We start from the raw sequence: 19,126 nt of genomic DNA, 5'->3' as shown, positions 1-19,126 counted from the left end.
GTTTTATTTGGCTGAAGGGGAAACAAGAATCTGGTCCTTTGGAACACAATAATAAACAGGTCTACCAAAATAAAACAAAAGACATGAGTTCAGTAGAAATCGACTCCTATGAAAATGGGCACAGAACTATACGGGTTGCCATATTTCAAGAAACAAAAAGTTTTGGGAAAGTTGAGATTTGGGGGGATATTGCCCAAAGAAAGTTATCAAACTTTTTTGGGGAAAGTTTCAAAAAACCCGGACATTTTTATGATAGCCTGAAAGGAACTCAGAAGCTGTTTTGTACTGAGTTTTATACCATTGATCTGTCTGACTCAGTTTGCTCCTTAACAGAGATGTGGAACTTATGGTCCACCAAGATGCTGTTGTCTTTGATTCCCATCAACCCCAGTTAGCACAACCAACATCGAGAGGACCACTAGTTCCCCATATCCATGAAACAGAGTTTCAGACTGGGGAGATTCCCAATACTAGCTGGAGGTGCCAGGATTCAACCATGGGACTTTCCCAATACAAGACATATTGCTCTGTCAAAACAGCCGATCTCCTAACCTGATGTAAACATGGAATAACCCACGATAATTTGGGCCAGGTTCCTTCTCCCCATGCCTTCCTCCCAGCCACCATGCCACTCCACAACACCGACTGGTGTAAAACAAGGACCAAAACATTTGTCCTTCCAGTCCTGTGTAAGCTGAACACCCTCTTGAGTAACTTTAGTTCAAAAAAGAGGTAGCGCAGATGGGCAGTGTCATAAAGGAGATCAGAATCTTTCACACACACCCCATGGCGAATAGTTCTGTCAGGGGATAGCTCAGTTGGTTAGAGCATGAGACTCTTAATCTCAGGGTCATGAGTTTGAGCCCTACAACGGGAAAAAGATTCATGCATTGTGGACTAGATAGATGACTCTTGAGGTCCCTTCCAGCTCCATATTGGTCCATATTAAACCTGGACTAATGTTCCTGGGATCAGAACTTTTCTTCCTGCATAGGGGTTTTTATCCTCAGTTTATTCCCAGTTGAAGAACTAGGTCTAAGCTCACCTGTTTGGCTTTCCTAATCCAGAGGGCTCCTGGAGTAAGCCTGAAATAGCCACTAGTGAGATCAGAATCAGTCCTTTCCATCACAGCTCTCTGAACTTTCCCCCTGTTCTCTTTGACCACAAGCTCTCCAGCACTATGTTAACACTGCTCACCAGGAGGGGGAACCTTTGACCTTTCGGATGTTGCTGAACTACAGTTCCCATCAGTCCCAGCAAGCATGATCAGTGCCCAGGGATGATGGGAGTTGTAGTTCAGCAACACCTGGAGGGCCAGAGGTTCCCCACACCTGCTATATGCCTGCCCAGTTTTGAAAAACAGTCATGCGTATTTTTAAGGAATTGGCTTTCATCCTAAATTTATTATGTGTGTGTGTGTGTGTGTGTGTGTGTGTGTGTGTGTGTGTGTTTATAGCTGTGACAATGTTTACTTGCCCCCACCATCTCCTAAATGTGCCTTAAATAAATAAATAAAATTCTAGCTGGATATTATTTCTGGGAGGTCATGTAGGAATAGAGGAGGGGGGGTTGTTAGACTGCCCCCATTCCCCAAATGAATGGACGAGTAACAACAGAAATCCTGCTCCTGTCATTAATGACACCGATTGGACTGTGAAACCTTGCCAGATCTTTCAGAGCTCTCCAAGGAGATCCCTCTCTGAATCACTTTGCTTGGGAAAGTGAGCAAACAACACAGAATCAACAAAACAAGAGGAAGGTAAAGAAAACCAGTTGTATACTTTCTTCTTGGGAACCTGGGGTGGTGCTGTGTGTGACGCTGGGCTTCTCTCCAACCAAGCAGAGAGCCTTCTGACTGAAGCTGGCGGTGACGGTGGTGGTGATGATGATGGAGAACTGCCTACAGATAAACCACGCAGGAAGTTGAGGAGGTTGGTCACGTAGGGCGGGTGAAACCAATTTGGCTGAGATACAACATGGGCTATGAGCTTTTCTCCCTCCCTCCCGCCCACCTTTCCCTTTCCCTTGTTTTTAGATGGTCTCTCAAAAGTCTTAGCCTTTACTGCAGCTCAGTTGTTCCTGAGATGGGATGGAATGTGTACATGTCCTGCAAAACACATCAAAGAGTTTTGACTTGTCGCTGTCTGTCTGTTTCTCCCTGTCTCCCTCCTCTCTCTCCTTCATTCCTTTTTTCCTGCTCCACTGGTTTCATCAAGAAGGCAAAGGAGGTTAATATACCGCTCCAGGATTGGGAGGAGGCCCTGGAGATGGGTGATGCATAGAGCTAGGAGTGGGAGGAGGTCCTTGCTGTAAGTGAGGCCCGCTCAGGTTCTGATGATGGTACCAGGGGCTGTGCTCCTCCAGGTAGCTTGGTGGGGAGTTGTAGGAGAGTGGCTGCGGGAGCTGGCTCCGGCCGGCTGGGTTGTTGTTGTTGTTGGTGGTGTTGTTGTTGTTGTTGTGGGTGTTACTGTCCCAGAGGGTGGGAGATGGCGGAGAATTGCAAGCCATGGAGTCACTGTTATTGGGGCTGTGTTCCAAGGGGACCTCTCCGTTCTTGTACAACTTCTTGAACTTGGACCTTCGGTTCTGGAACCAGATTTTCACCTGAGAATAAAGAGAGAATGAAAAATGAAAAAACAGAGAAAAGGTTTCACAGCTGTGTGGTAGGACTGAGAGCTTCATGTGTGGCACTCTGTGTTCTGAAATCAGGGTATGGGGTGGAAATAATAATAATAATAATAATAATAATAATAATAATAATAATAATAATAATAATAATAATAATATAGTATTTATACCCCACCCATCTGGCTGGGCTTCCCCAGCCACTCTGGGCGGCTTCCAACAAAATATTAAAATACAGTAATGCATCAAACATTAAAAGCTTCCCTAAACAGGGCTGCCTTCAGATGTCTTCTAAAAGTCTGGTAGTTGTTGTTCTCTTTGACATCTGATGGGAGGGCATTCCACAGGGCGGGTGCCACTACCGAGAAGGCCCTCTGCCTGGTTCCCTGTAACTTGGCTTCTTGCAGTGAGGGAACCGCCAGAAGGCCCTCAGCGCTGGACCTCAGTGTCCGGGCAGAAGACATCCCTACCATGGACTCCTGAATGGACAGAGTTGTCACCACTCCTTCTTGGTCCATGTGGTGGAGCACATGCTTTGCATGTTCCAGGTTCAACCCCTGGTTTCTCAATTTCGGGTTGGGAAATACCTTTTCCTGAAACCCTGGAGAGATGCTGCCAATCAGTGTGGGCAATACTGCGGTAGATGGATCAGTGGTCTGCTTTTGTTATAATGCATCTTCCTATGTTGAGTGCTCACTTATCCCAGATCATGTCAACCTTAGAACGCCAAAGAAAAGGTGGATCTGAACCAAAACAACATGCCAGCATCTAAAATACACATTCAATGTCATGGCCCCAATTCCATGTACAGGAAGCAAGAAGTGGCCTATGCCTCTTATTTTCCCAACTGCATTTCTAGAGATGATCATGGAAGCTCCCATCAATCAAGGGGAAGTTCTTTTTGAGTGGTGTGTAGAATAGATGTCAGAGGGAAAAGAAGGACTGGAAAGACCCACTTGGTGTACTTAATATAGAATTTTGGAATTGGGTTGTAGCTCTACAAACTGCTAGCGCTTATAAGAGCTCCACGCTGTACCAGGCAGAGACCCCCACACCCAGAGACCACTGTTGCCTAGAACTCAGAAGAACTGGGACTTCGGCGTTCTACAGAGTTGCTCCATCACAATGAGCCAGGATTTAACCCAAGCCAAAGCTTGTCAGCTTTCAGTCATCACATTTCTTTTCCAGCCTAATCTCAGCCTGGGAAGACATGGAGAAACAACATTTGCACCTCTGAACTTGTGTACGGTTCATGCTTTGAGTTACCACAGCAAAAGACATCTCTGGAATTGTGATGGGACTTCCGAGAATGTACACCTCTCCTTCTGTTTCTAAAGAAATAAATTGTTTCCAAGAGGAAGCCGTCCTCAGGCAGAAGTGCCTGGTTGAGACAAAGGCAGAATGCATAAATTCCACACATGGTCAAAGAGTTCAGACGAAGCAAGGGGGAAATGCCCCTCTTTCAAGTAGGAGTGGGGGCCATCCAATTGTTGTTGGGTTCTCAACTCGGTCCCAGCCAGAATGGTCAATGTTCAAGGATGATGGGAGTTGGCCTCTAAAAACATTTTGCAAGGCCACAGGCTCCCCATTCCTGCTTTAACTGTAGTCTAGACTCCTTGGACTCAAGGTAAAATGAAATAATAAATATATTTTCCCAAAACTTCCCCACCCCCCATGTCACACTCCCTAGAACAGGTGCCACATCTACCCGTTTTTCCAAAACAATCACCCTTCCCCCCCCAAAACTGATCTTTCGAGAAGTCTTGATGACAAGCTCTTTCGGAACTTTTTTTTACAAGTCCTCTTGGGCTGGGAGGACTGAGGTGACAAAACTTAGGGCAGGGCTGGGAGGGCAGCCTAGCTGGCTTGGAGCCTTTCCGATAGTGCTCTGAGGGCTGCGGTGATGACTTCACACACGCCCCACTTTGGAGAAGGAGCCGAGGAGCAGTGAAAGAAAGTGGGTGGTAGGTGGGGAAGGAAGAGGCAAGGGAGGAAAGACTAGAGAGGGAGAGAAACTCCTGGGAGTCAAAACAAGGAAGGAGGAAAGATTAGGACTCCTTTGTGCCTGGTTGGGAAATAGCCATATTTGTGGGCGGGAGGAGGGAGGGAGATTTCTCCCCCAAGGTGGTGACTGATGCTGCAAACCTGGCAACGGGTTCCTATGAGCAAAGTCATCTTCCAGTCTTCCAAATTGCAGCCTTTGGTATTTGTTGCCTGTCAATTAATTAATTCGTGAACGGATAGATTGCAAGGTCACGAAGGACTGAGCACATTACCTGAAGTCAGCCAAAGTTCTCACAGCGTGTGCTTGCATTAGAGGGCAAGGGGAAATTACATATTAGAGTCTGTGCAAGCCGGCTGTAATTAAGGAACACACACACAATGGGAAAGGCCCTTTCTAAAGGCCAAAGGGCCCCATCCACCAGCACATTCTCCCTGCGAGCTCCGCTGAAATGAATGAGAAGCAAGGGCACTACTGCAGACCGTGACCCCTTAACAGTATTCCAAAGTAGGCTGCAGTCCTATATACAGTGGGAAGTAATTTTGGGACTTCCATCTGACTGCAGATGTCTAGGACTGAACTGTTAGTGATCCAGGACCGACAAGGAAGGAGCAAAGTGAGAAAGAAATCGCTACGCTCTTTTCGGAGAAAAGGAGATGTGGAAAGAAAAGTGCCAGGGTCATGTCTACAACATACACCGTTTCCCCTAAAGGAATCCTGGGAACTGTAGTTTGACAAGGGTGCTACAGCTCTGTGCGAAGTAAACTACAGTCCCCAGAATTCTTGCGGGGGGAGCCGTATCCTTTATGGCGTGGCTGCCTGACAGATCAGCTCGATTTCCCAATCCAAAGAGACATTTCCAAAATCCACCAAGATTAAAGAAACAGCTCCCCCTCATGTCTGAAGAAAAATCAATTGTGGCTGGTGTGTGTGTGTGAAAATCAAGCCTTTGAAGACGTCCCACTAAAAACAGTTCAGAACAGTTGTGTTTAGGACGGGTGCTCCTCGTGTGTGATTTTTTTTTTTTTTTTTGCAGGGTCCAGTCAACATCATTAGCATCAAAATGCCAGCCTGTATTTGCTCTTTGGGGGGAAAATCCATTCAAGTTTTTAAAAGAAGAAGAAGAAGAAGAAGAAGAAGAAGAAGAAGAAGAAGAAGAAGAAGAAGAAGAAGAAGAAGAAGAAGAAGAAGATTGTTGCCAAAAACCTGTTATCTCAGTGTCCCATTTGCAAATTAAGCCTCCTGTCTGGAAGCACTGTGAATCTATCGATGATGGCACCTTCTTCATTTCAGAGCATCTTAGCTCTGAAAAGCTGCCTAAAGCGATCAAGCACACCCATCAGGTCCTCTCCCAACCTCTGCACACTTTTGGTCAACAAACACTGTTCAGCCTCGTAAGGAGGTCAGAAACACCCAGCCTATAAATCCTAGTGACATCTCGAGCAAAACAAGAATGGATGCATTCATTTTGGGGAAGGGATCCTGGGCTTTCAGCTACAGAGCTCATTTGGTGAGATATCTATTACAGGGTGAACCTCCAGCCCTCCAGATGCCAACAGACTCCAATTCCCATCCCAGGTGAACTTTGGAACTCCCTACCTGTTGACATTAAGCAAGTGCCTTCACTATCATCTTTTCATTCATAAAGTCATTCATAAAGACATTTTTGTTTAGACGTGTCTACCCAGATGCTTAGAAAGTTGGGGTAATTTTAATCTGTTTTTGTATTTTAACTTTTGAATGCTTTAAAGTAGGGTTGTGTTCCCCCCCTCACTTTTATTGTTTGACCTTTTCGTAAACCACTTTGATGCTTTTCAGCAGGAAGCAGTGTATAAATTTCATGAAATTAAATGAAATAAACAATAGGAGTTATAGGATTATAGTACCATAGAGTTTGAGGAACCCTGAGGCTCATCTGGTCCAAGGTATTTCTGTTTTGCAGCTGTGCCATTTGTGCTCCTATTGTACAGTGGTACCTCGGAAGTCGAACGTAATCCGTTCCGGACATTCAACATCAAAAACGTTTGATTTCTAAGGCAAAGCTTCTGATTGGCTCTTAAAATTGGAAGAGCCAATCGGAAGCTGCTTGTCTGCCGCATCGGACGTTCGGCTTCCGAAAAACATAACACTTACTTCTGGGTTTTTGACGTCTGGGAGCCGAAATGTTTGGCAACGGAGACGATTGAAAACCGAGGTTTGACTGTATTGGCTACAAACAATAAAACTGAATGATTGATCTGGTCCAACCCCTTGGGGTGCAGGAATACAGGGATTGAACCTGCAACCTTGGCGTTATCAGCACCACGCTGTAGCCAACTGAGCTAGTCCAACAACAACTGGAGGGCCACAGATCCCCCTGACCTATACACACCGTATATTTAAAGCACATTTCCAACCCCCTAAAGCAGGCATGTCCAAAGTCCGCCTTGTGGGCCTTATTTATTGGGGTCAAATCCTTAAAAAAGCTCAAAAAAGTCAATCCTAAAACCTTCGGTCGGCTCCTACGCATGTTCGCTTCATGAAATCTGGCCCTCCTTTTAAAAAGTTTGGGCACCCCTGCCCTAAAGACTAATGGGAACTGTAGTTTATCAGCCCCCTTAACTGCAGTTCCAAGGATTCTTGTGTGTGGGGGGGTGTTATTTAAATGTGCATATGCAGCCTTAGTAATGACGTGGAATATTTTACGATCATGGAACGGCAAGGGACCTTGTACAAGCCTCCAAGCTCATCCCAACCCGGCCACCCAGTGTGACTCTTGAGCAAACAACAGGTACACTCTAAGCAAGGAGTTTCAAGTGACTCAGGCAAGCGAGCCAAGCCAAGCGCCCTCCTGCAGGAGACAAATAAACACCAGCCTAGCCAACAGGACCTTGGGGGAAATTCCTGTCTCGATGATCACATGGCAAAAAGCTCCAGGCGACTCAGGGGAGTGAGCCAAGTGCTACGTTGCACCAAATTAGGGGGGGAGGGGGTCACTAATCAATGTGTGACCCCGGGGAGTCACCTGACCACCATGAGGCTGTGTCAGGGTCACCCCACCCCACCCACAACATGTGCCCTGAGAACATTTTGCTGAGCGTTCTCAGGTGGCCATGAGCGTGCTCCATCGCCGCATCTTTCTTGGCGGTATCAGGCAGCCCAGAAGCACGCCAGCTTGCTGCCTTATTTAGACCGTGGCAATTAAGAAGGCTGACCTTTTAAAAGAGAGGGAGCAGAGGGAGAAGCTTTGCTGTCATCAAAGTGCTTGGCCAACCTTGCGTTCCATCTTCGCTTCTTCTCCCTAACTGACCTGCTTAACAGGGATAGTCTAAGTGAGGAGGAAATAAACATTCAAGGCTTGGTGTCCGAAGGTGGGAGGAATGAAGCAGAGGAAACCAAGATGGCCGGCCGGAGGAGACTTGCAGGAATTCAGCATTGATGCTCGTGAATTTAAAGACGAAAGTTTTCTTAAAAAAAAAAAGATTTTGAAGGAACTAAGATCTTAAGAGTCGAAATGTCAGGGCTAGGGTGTGGAACAGCAGCTGTAACTGGTAATGCACTTGAACGGGATGGAGTTGGGAGAATATTTTTATTTACTTATTTAAGGCCTTTATATACTGCTTAGCTAAAGGTAAAGCAGTGTAGATTAAAATAAATCAAGGCATCTTGTCCAACGCCCTGCAATGCAGAGATCTCCACTAAAGCATCCATGACAGACGGCCATCCAATCTCTGCTTAAACCATACAGAGAATTTTTAAAATCATCATAAAGCCAAACACAAATCTGATTTATATATTGTATATCAATCAAGGGTGGGGAAATTATTACCCTGAAGATGTTGGACTCCAGTACCCATCAGCCCCAGCTGGCCTAACCAGGACTTTGGCATGATGTGAGTTGTAGCTCGACAACATCTGGTGAACCACCTCTGGTTTATACTATTCTCACAATTTTAAATTATTTTTTTTATACCACATTTCTAATTATACATGTTGTTCCAATTACACTTCTTCTTCCTCAAGGAAATTTATCCTGTTGAAGAAGACGAATTAACACTATGTCCCTAACATTTTTCAGTCTCAAGATTTTAAATCCTGTAGTAAAATAAAACAAAAACTTCACCTGCTTAAATTCACGAGGAAATTCAATTTCAGCTCAGCCAAGCTCGTCTCTCCCACAAAATAAATACTTGCTTTCAATCCTAGGGAACCATCTGTATGTGTGACGGGGGGTGAGGGGTGGGATCCTGCCCACGTAAGGTTTTATGAGGTGAAGAATCCTTTGAATCTTTGCTTTTTGCTGAGCTATTTTAGCACAGCTGATTGCAAGCATGGGTAAACTGGTCTTGCGGATGTTTTTCAAGGGTAGCTGGATTGTGTCCTTTCCATCACCACCCAGGGAAAACCTTTGAGAAGCAGGTTATGCTGGGAAGAGGAGCTGAGCGCAATCTCCAATTGCATGTGAGAGCATTTGTGAGCAACCACACGTCTTCAACAAAGCACCCCCCCAAAAAAAAGAATCATGGGAACTGTAGTTTACCCCTCGCTGAGCTACAATTCTTTGGGGGCTACAATTCTTCACATGTTTGGTGCAGGTCTTCTGCTAGAGATCTTTTTGCAGAGGCTTTTTAGAAAGCCATCAATGGAGACGATCTAGATCTGAGCAGGCAATATACATCACCAAGCAAGGAGCTGGATCAGATAGACCAGGGATGTCCAACAGGTCGATCGTGATCCTGGGAGGTCTTGGTAGATCACAGTCAATCGCTGGGTCCCTTTCCTTAGCGCTGGTAAAATCGAACCCTGCCCTACCCCCTTGCCCTGTCCTCCATTGTTGCAAGATCTGCAACATGGAGTTGCAAGATGGAGTTTACTCAGTGAGGCTGTTTGTTTCCACAGCAATTTGTTGTTGGTTCCTCTTTCCCCCTCAAACCCCTTAAAAAAAAGGGCTCCTCCATAAAAAAAGCTCAGCAACATTGACCTGAACAACCCCCCCAAAAAAAGGGGGGTAGATCACTGCCAGATTTTAATTCTGTATGTAGATCGCAGTCTCTTGGGAGTTGGCTACCCCTGAGATAGGCCATGAGGCTTCTGCACAATTCTGTGACGCCATGCCTTTATCTTTTACCAGGCATACGCAAACTCTGGCCCTCCAGTTGTTTTGAGACTACAATTCCCATCATCCCTGACCACTGGTCCTGTTAGCTAAGGGTGATGGGAATTGTAGTTCCGAAACATCTGGAGGGCCGGAGTTTGCCTATGCCTGATCTTTACTGTACAAGTTCCGAAACGGAACCCTGGGCTTGGAAAGATTCCGGTTCCGAGCCTTGATTGGCGCGGGAGACGAGAAGGACTGCTCCAAACCCATCTCTGTGGTTCCACCAGATAAGAGGTCAGCGACTCTTCAAGTCACCCTACTCCTCCTTGCCTAGATAGCCGCCGCCTTCCAGCCAGAGCTTGGCGTAAACAGCGGAAGTTGCATGACTGCTATTATGTCCTCATGCCTCTGCCTCCCCAAATTGCAGCTGGAGTAATTGGGTCAAATTGCTTCTGGCATCGGACGTCCTACTGGAGAGGGCCTAGCAAAGTTTCCAGGCAGTTTGCTATAGAATATATATATATATATATATATATATATATATATATATATATATATGAATGAGAGCAAGAGAGCGAAAGCTGAACAATGATATGAGCCTTCTGTGGGCAGTTCTGCAACTTTGCAATACGTAAAACTTTTATCTCCATGTGCTTTAAAGGGCAGGCAATCCACCCATCTTCTAAACAATACAAAGGATCACTCCTAAGTGTTTACCTGAAAGCAGGTCTGTGGTTATCTGCACACTGTACATCATGATGCAACCCCTGCATTTTTAATAGTGGCGTTGAAGGAGGAATTTCAGCAGCTGGATTTTGCATACCAAGCTACACCTGCTGAAATTCCCTCTTCTGCACAACAATTAAACTCGCAAGAGCCCTGCCCCCCTTTTTTACATCTGGGCACCCAGCTATATTGCCTACTCAGAAGTAAGACCCATTGAGCTCAATGGGTTTAGGCAGGCTTTGCAATCCACACTAAGCTGAGAAATGGATGGGCCTTTACTGGCTGGGAGTGAGGCCCACTGAACACAGCGAAACATCCTTCTCATGTAGATTTGCATGGTTAAGTTTCACAGGAATAACCGACTGAGTTTTACTTGCAATAAAATGTCTACCAGATAAGGCCAGAGAGCTAAGTTTAGGCAATCTTCCAGCTTTGGGGTTTTAACTTAGGTTTCGATGCGGCCAAATGCCACCGGGCCTGTTTCTGATTTCCAGACAGCAATTAATTTCACGGGCAGAGTTTGAATCCAGAACTCTGACACGAAACCCCTGCCAGGTATATGAAGAGACGCTAGTGGGAAAGTGAGTGGTGAAAGGAAGGCACTCTGCACACGCTTAAAGGCAGTCTGGTCCTAATGACAACAGGTTCCAGTGAGCCTTGGCTCAACTTAAAACCTTTCTGTTGAGTTTTATACTGGGAAAATCGAACAAGAAGCCAGAATTGTACAGTTAAACCTTGACATCTAGGCAAACATGTCCCTGCACTGATTTCATCTCCCAAATGTTGTGAAGCAGTACTTGCCAATCTTGCTTTATTCAGTATTCTGCATCATGGTATCAGAAGGAACCCAAACACTATTTAAGTCTAACCCCATAGTATCCTTACCAACTCTCCATTACTGTTCCCATCCAGGCTCCTTAAAAGTCACATTAAAGGCTAAGAAGTCAAAAGTCCTTTAGATGGTACAACCTGGCCTCCTGTCATGCCTAAGAGACAGATGGCCTAACCCCACTACTTGCCATAGCTGTCTTAAAAAGCAGATTTATTTTATTGCAGATTCATGCTGATTCGCTTGCAGGGAGGTCAGATGCTGCTGCATCAAAGCAAAGCAAATGTTACCCCACACTTCGCAGCACAATTTCCCATCGCGTATTGCAAAGAGTCCAATTTAGGGAAGGGGGGACAGGCTTGTTGCACAAGACTTCTCAGCCAATTATAATTGTGCAACCTAAACCGGCTGGTGCTTGTGATTGAATCCCACCCAAAAATAGCAAGCTTCTGGAAGCACCCAGAGACTTTTTGGCCTCCAAAAAGCAAAGACAGGCGGAGAAGCTTCCGTTGCTCAGGAAACTTGCCAAATTCATCCAGAAGCACCGGAGGACGGGGATAGCCCTGCCCAGGCAACTCAGATATCACTTGGGGAACCGGATATAGGATTGTCTACATTTAAAAGAAAATCTTTATAGCAAGCGAATGAGCCCTTCGCCGATTAGAACTGAAATTATGGCACAGCGTGGGAGGTTAAGCCTTTTGAGAGCACTATTTTCCTGATCAAAATACTATCCCCGTTCCACTGCCAAAAACAAAAGACAGAGGTATCATAAAGTTTCTGTATTTGATTTGAGACACACACACACTGCTGCAATTAACACTGCAGGAAATGTGATCTCTGCTTTGGTCCTCCACAGATGACTCTTAGCTGAGATTTCAACTGACAGTACAAATCCTTTTGAAGGAAGTCTCCCTCTGTTCAGTGGGAGCAGGTCTTCTAAGAAAAGCCTGGGCCGACTTCAAATGCCCTTTCCTCCCCGGTAAGCATGTGTAGGATTGAAACCAGTTAGCGTTGGGCTTTTTTCATCTGGTTTAGACGTTTCAAAAGTCTCCCCCCCCCCCTTTTGTCCTCCCTCCCCCTTGAAAGCTGCAACCACCATTTGCCCAAGGAAACAGATGGTTATCGGCAGTCTAAAAAAAATGAGATACAGGTACACACACCTTCCCAGTGCTTTAAACCGTATGGGTAAAAATCCAAGAAAATGAGAAATATTCACAGCCTGATCCTATACATGTAAGTTAAGTCCTGCTGGATTCAATGGGACTGATTCCCAGGTTAAGAGTGCAATCCTAAGGATGTCTACTCAGGAGTAAGTGAGGTCAGGATTGCTGCCCAAGGCTCCAGCCGTGCAGCCTGACCCACAACGGAAGGTTTTGCTAGGGCCAAAGTAATTATGCAGAGGGGCAGTAAAAAAAAGGGGGGGACATAGCTCAAACGGAGGAAATCAGATGCTGCAATATAATGTAGCCACCATTTCCCCCTTCATTTCTTTCAGTTTTTTTGTTACCCAAGGAGAGTTTGCCTTGAATAAGATCTGCCCAGCTGTTCCCGTGGCTTACTACTAGATAGTTTGGTGGGCTGAGATTCTGGTAGATCCATCCTCAGCTCAGTCGCACTTGGAGCAGCCTTGTGGGAGTTGCTCCTTCTTAGCTCCCTCCTCCCTCAATCCTGTAAAATGGGAATAACAACGAGGCAGCTTACGAGTCTGATCAGACCCTCCAATTGTCCCCATTTTCCAGGGACAGTCCCGGATTTTCAAAAGCCGTCCCGGTTTCTGATTTGATCCCAGAATGTTCCGCTTTCCCCTTAGAACGTCTCTATTTCCATCGGAGAAATGTCGGAGGGTATGGAATAAGATGCCCCTATTTTCATCAGAGAAATGTCGGAGGGAATGGAATAAGATGTCCCTATTTTCATCAGAGAAATGTTGGAGGGTATGGAATAAGACGTCCCTATTTCCATCAGAGAAATATTGGAGGATATGCTGTTTGTGTGGAGGAGCATGAGAGGCAAATATTTTGTGTCTTAAACAACAGTACGCAAAGGACACATGCAAGCCATCCATCCTACTTGGGACATGGCACCTTCTGCCACCCAACAACTGTCAACCCCGATATGCAGTCGCTAGTTGGTCTACCAGCTGCTTGTGGGGGATCTGTGGCTTTCCGGATGTTTCGGAACTACAAGCCCCATCACCCCTGCCCATTGGTTGTGCTGGCTAGGGCTGCTGGGACCTGCGAGTCCAGCAACACCCAAAGTGCCACAAGTTCCCCACACCTCCTCCAGAGGCTACCAAGGAGTTGTTTTCCCAACTTGGCCAACTTCCTCCTCGCAGTTACCCATCAGCACCTCTCAGCTGAGCCTCCCTTGGCCTCAGGAGGAAGAAAGGGACTCTGCCAAAACACAGGAGTTGCATCGCCACACCTACGTGTTTCCTGCCGCCGCCGCCTCTCAGGGCAGTCAGCATTCCGCTCTGGATCACTGAGCCCCAGCCAGAGACGAATGAGTAGGCCTGAGACAGCAGAGGAGCGATGGAGACTTGACTCTTTCCCTTCCGTGCTGCAGCCCATTGCTCCAAACCTGCCAATATCGTCTAAGCCGATGCCAACACATGATTCCTATGTTATCAGAGCTATTGCTCTCATCAAAGAGGCACCAACACATGTCGCCTTGTGCAGTGGCATAAAAAACCAGACCCCTCTTCTCTGCGATCCCCTCCATCCCAAAACTTTTTGCTGTGATGCCACGGAATGCGCAAAAACATTCTAACTGCAGAGGTTGAAAAGGCTGGTCGTGTGGAATGCTGGCATTCCGCACAGCTTGCCGAGAGAGAGAAGTGAAATATTGGCTGTGTGGGTTAAAAAACACACACACACCCCAAAACAAAACACCCTCACAAATGGGTAGGAACTGGAGGAGCTGAGGAAAATGAGGTCAAAGCGGCAGATGGGGGGGGGGGACCTGCATGCAGTGCCTAGAGGAGGGGGTGAAGGAAAATACAGCCAGGGGGGCTGAATTTCACATAAGGATTTGACACGTATCATCAGATTTTCAGCTGCAGGACTCCACTTTTGTAGTAATGGATTGGGATTGCAACAGCTGGAAGTCCCAAAGCAATTGGGAAATCGAGAAGAAGGCTGAAACATCCAAACACCTGAAACTATTTTTCTCTTACTGTCCTAAGCTATTTTATTCCAGAGCTGTGAAACTCCTGCTGGGGATCTCCCAACCATCTAGGGCCACTTAAATCCAGCAACTTCCTGAGATTTTGCTGGAGTTCCACGCACATGTCCCTCTCACGCTCACGTTTCCCTAAACAGAATCGGAAAGCTAAACAGACCAGGATGTTCTTATTTCCAATGCGTGCTTGTTTCTACCTGAGTCTGGGTCAGTCCAAGCTGCGCGGCCAACTCTGCCCTCTCTGGCAGCGCCAGGTACTGCGCCTTTTGGAATCTCCTCTGCAAGGCAGCCAGCTGGTAACTCGAGTAGATCGTGCGCGGCTTTCGGATCTTTTTGGGCTTCCCGTTGACCATCCGCACTTCTGGCTCGGGTTCTTCCTTCACTGAGACTGCAGAAAGGGGCAGAGGGGGGAAAGGCAGAGGAAGAAATACATCAGAGCACAAAAATAAACAAAACCACAGCGAGTTGCTGGATCGGAACTGGGAAAGGAGTTGCGGGAAAGGAGTTTGCTTTTTATACATTTGGAGCGGCAAGCGGCCTTTCCGTGGAAGGGTCCAAGTTCTCGGTCTCTGCTGGAAAAGAGAATGAATGAAAGCCTGGCTGCAGAGAACAACGTGCATTTCTCTAGGACGGCAAAGATTAGCCCTTTGAGAATGGCGGCTCAACAGAAGGGCAGGATAACTGTGATCTCCTCTGGCGACTGTTTTATTTTGCTGGGCTGCTCCCCAAAACTCTTAATTTGCCCCCCAAAACCCGCCCGACTTCTGCACACCAAGAAAACATCTAACTCCCCTCCACTGGTTCCCAGGGGTGCAGAAAACATGAAAATCAGAAAACCAATCTCTGATGTCCCATCAGACCCATCACACAACCCTATGTGGCCAGATACATATAATGCCACCATAGGCATGGTACCTCCATCATCCATTCCCCCCAACCCTATCCATTTCTCAGTCAACAATGCTTCATGAACTCCATATTTTAGGTCTAGATCCGGGAAACGATGTCTGGTTTAAATGGGGTATCTGGAGCATGCTATGGGAAGCAAAGATACAAGGGTTGCATCCAACCTGAGTTTCACTCAAAGTCGACCCATAGGAATCATGCATTCCAATTTCGCCCTGTCAATTCACTTCAATGGGTTTACTCTGAGCAGGTCTGGCATTGGGTACGGCATATTGTACACTTGGGTTGAACCAGTCAATTCACCTCTCTGGAGTCTGTACCGCAGAGGTTGCTTCAAGCCAACTGTTGCTTTATTGTCTTGAGACAGAATCAACTTTACCCACAAATATTGGAAAAGACCCTTCTCCTGCCCAGTCTTCTGGTAGTGTGTACCATCCTATTCAGTGGAGATTCCACTGATAAGATTTCAGAAAATAATCGAATTTCCCGTGGTTTTAGCACTTTTCTGTCACTTCCCTTGCCCGATATTTTTCTCGTTTTCAATTTTTCCTTCACTCGGCTCGACTCTGGTGATTTGATCGCTGCCTGGGTTTCTGTATTCAGATTTCCCTTTCTCTCTCTGCTCTAGTCTCAGTTTCTTCACTTTTTCACCTGATGTTTTTAGCATTTCCAGGGCTGTACATGGCTGGACTTTGGCCTAGCCGGCTTTGCTCTGCTTCAAACCTCCTGGCTCGCAAAACCTGCCTCCTCCTCCTCCACGTCCTTCCCAGTTTGCCTTTCTAAAACTGTCTCCATTTCTCAGTCTCACTCGTGTATCCATGGATATTTTTTCTCCCTGGCAGGAAGCATTGTCCGGTTACGTGGGGACAGTCGGAACCACACAGCCCCCATGTTCCCTTCCTGAAATATTTGTGGGGAGTGAGGGCGTGAATTAGGCCTCAAATGGCCGGCCAGCATCTCTAGCTTGCTTCACTTAGAAAATCGGCATGCTCAGTTTTGTTGACAGAGAAAGACTTTTCTCACCTTTACACACCTCCATCCTAAACCCATGTACTTGGAAGCAAGAACTACTATTTTCCATGGAGCTTTTATTTTTATTTTTAATAAAAGAAACATATTGCCTTCTTGCTGGCATCTTTTGCTTTTTAAACTTTCCACTTTATTTCCTACGTTTTAGTAGGTGATACCAAATCAAAGGTCTCTCCTCTTCCAATCATAAGTTGCAAAGTATCTCAAATAAAAAGTTTTGGAGCGGAGGGGAAAGAGGCCAGCAAATTCTGCACACCTGTTCGTACACTCACAGAAAATAAATATGTATAAACTTGGGAGAGATGGTCACAGGACAAAATAGTGGTGTTTATTTTTTAAGTGTGCATGTTGTAGGGGGTGAATATTCTTTTTGCCTTCAAAAAGTCACAGAATCAGTGGGGGGGATGTACAAAATATCAAACCCTCACTAGAACAAAAGAAGCTATTGTGATATTGTTGTAAAAGTCACTTGTAGTTTACATAAGAACAGACAACAATCAAAAGTCACGAACCAGTTCATAATAATTTTTTATGTAGACTGGGTTACAAAGTTATACTGTTGGGTATTCCTAAACTTGTACCTCTTAAGTACACTGAAGAGATTTTATTGATCTGGGAGGGAAGAGCCGCCTTCAGATATTTTTCTCCCCTCTTTCTCGAACTGAGAGAAGATAGTCCACCACCGCTCTCAATCCCCCTTTGACCAGGGAAAAAAGTTGTAAAACCCGAAGACCTCCATCAGTGGCTTTGCTATTTCATGCCAGAATAAAGCCTGCACTGAATTCTTCATATTACATCTTTTATGGCAGAGTCTGAATGTGGCAAATGGCAAGGGAATAAGGAGGGACAGGATGGGGCAGGATCCCCCTTGGCTACTACGCTGTTGTCGCCTCTAACTTGCCAGTGGCCAGGGTTGTGCTTCTGAATGGGATCACAGAACTGGAACCCCCGTTTCAGTCTTTTAATATTGCAGGATAACTTTATGGACGGGACAAGCAATCTGGTTTGAGAGATGCAGAAACGCCTAACAGCAGCAAGCCCTGAAGTGAATGTTTGTGGATTGAGGGCACTGATTTAGCCTCATCCTAGAAGTTCATGTTTCTGATTCAGTGGGGCTGCTGGACCCCTCCAGAAAGTGTACTTGTTGTCTAGTGTGACAGAGCAAAGGAGACGTTCCCCATGTCCAGTTTTCCTGTTCAGTTGTAATACCTTTCTCAGAAGATATTACCAAAGTATATCCTCCTCCTCTTCCATAAGTAAGAATATCTTCCAAGAGAATGGGGGGGGGGGAGTGATTCCACTTTCTAGGAAGGTCTTAACCTCTCTGAACCCTAAAACTCCCCTTTCTCAATAGTGTCACTAACACACACACAAACACACATACACAGAGCTTCTCATACCCTTGACTTCGCTCGCCGGGAACATAAATATTCTCCTTACCTGTTTCTTGACTGGGCAATGGCTGATCCCGGAAAGATCCATACGGCCTGTAGGAAGTGCTGTAGGGGTAATCAGATTTCGGGGAGTACGTCCCAGCACCCCCAATCCCATTGAGGTTAAATTGGGGGTGGTACGCATAATGGTTCATCGGCTGGGTGTACGTTTGGCTGGGATAATAATCGTGCTGGTTATGTGGGGTGCTGTAGTAACCCAGATCCGTGATGGACGATTCGGGGAGCGTAGGGGAGTCCTTGGTGGCCACATGGCAACTCAGGGAGCTGGAGATGTCCGTCAAAATACTGGTGATCTTCTTATCAAAGGATCCACTCATGGTGAGAAGGTCCACGCCGCCGTTGCAAAGGTCCACCAAGTTGGGCAAAAGGAAACCAAGCCCACCCACCCCTAAAAATAAAAGTGTGCAAGGCTTGCTTGTAGGGTTTGGGGCAGATCTCCTCCTCTTCTTCCTCCTCCTCCTGAGTAGGCTTACTCAGTCATTGCTGCAGTAATAGCTGCTGCTGTTCCAACCCTCCTCCAGGGAAAATGTGTAAGAAATCCAACCCAGCCAGCTTGCTTAAACCCTTTAATTAGGGAGTAGGGAAGGGTGGATACTGCATTCCGATTGGCTCCAGAAATATTGCCTTGCAGGCAAAACAGACTCTCTCTCTCCCCCCCACTCCCTTCTCTCTTTGCCTTTTCTTTCTTTCCATCTCTCCATACTTTAAAAAAAAAATTAAAAAAGGGAGCGGAGGAGAAAACAAATGCAACCCCTTCGAAGCACACATGCACACACATATTTACATACACATGCCTCTTGGGAGCATGCACTCACACACACATATATATAACACCTTTGGAGAGGAGATGGATGCCCCCCCCAAAAAACCCCCAGGGTGGCTCTCCCTATATCTCCCCCCTTGACTGTGGGAGGGATTAACTGTCTTATAAAGAAGTGCATCCGTTGGGGTGGGGAGAGAGGCAGATCTGTTCTGCGTTTGTTCTGTTCTGTTCACCTATGGAAAAGTGTGTTTGGGGGGCGCTGGGCCTGATTTGGGGGGGTCTGCATGCGGCCTCCATCTGTCCCATTCCATCTGGAATGGCAGAGGTGCACTCAAATTCTACGGGTTTTTGTTTAAATGATGCACAGAGCATGCTTTATCTGTTTTTAAAGCACTTCACAAACCGTTGCCGGCATTATAGTCTGAGGTGGTTGGAACCCCCCACCCTAAATTAAAAGTTTCTACCTGTCCTTCAGAGTCCCCTGTGAATTCTCTTATAACACCTGGATACCTTGATGACAGATGTAGCACTT

The 19,126-nt window shown here is 46.3% G+C and overlaps 1 protein-coding gene across 1 annotated transcript; it reads right to left on the bottom strand.

The window, feature by feature from the left end:
• Nucleotides 1-1,449: 1,449 nt before the first annotated feature.
• DLX3 (distal-less homeobox 3) lies at nucleotides 1,450-18,373 on the bottom strand. The gene is made up of 3 exons (XM_081166806.1): nucleotides 17,818-18,373; nucleotides 14,640-14,830; nucleotides 1,450-2,604 (listed from the first exon to the last, which is right to left on the bottom strand). Exons 1-3 carry the CDS (start codon nucleotides 18,146-18,148, stop codon nucleotides 2,230-2,232), a joined length of 897 nt encoding a protein of 298 aa, XP_081022932.1. The 5' UTR covers nucleotides 18,149-18,373; the 3' UTR covers nucleotides 1,450-2,229.
• Between the last annotated feature and the right edge of the window lie 753 nt (nucleotides 18,374-19,126).

The sequence above is a fragment of the Podarcis bocagei genome (genome assembly GCF_964188305.1).
Source record: "Podarcis bocagei genome assembly, chromosome: 13".
Taxonomy (NCBI): Eukaryota; Metazoa; Chordata; class Lepidosauria; order Squamata; family Lacertidae; genus Podarcis; species Podarcis bocagei.
This window is presented reverse-complemented; position numbering and strand designations above follow the sequence as displayed.

Bases quoted from the DNA above. Each gene is read 5' to 3' on its own strand.
- DLX3 (XM_081166806.1), bottom strand. From the start codon at position 18,148: ATGAGTGGATCCTTTGATAAGAAGATCACCAGTATTTTGACGGACATC. The intron at 14,831-17,817 runs GTAAGGAGAATA...CCCTTTCTGCAG, and splicing joins ATTGCCCAGTCAAGAAACAG to TCTCAGTGAAGGAAGAACCC. The intron at 2,605-14,639 runs GTAGAAACAAGC...CTTTATTCTCAG, and splicing joins TTGGACTGACCCAGACTCAG to GTGAAAATCTGGTTCCAGAA.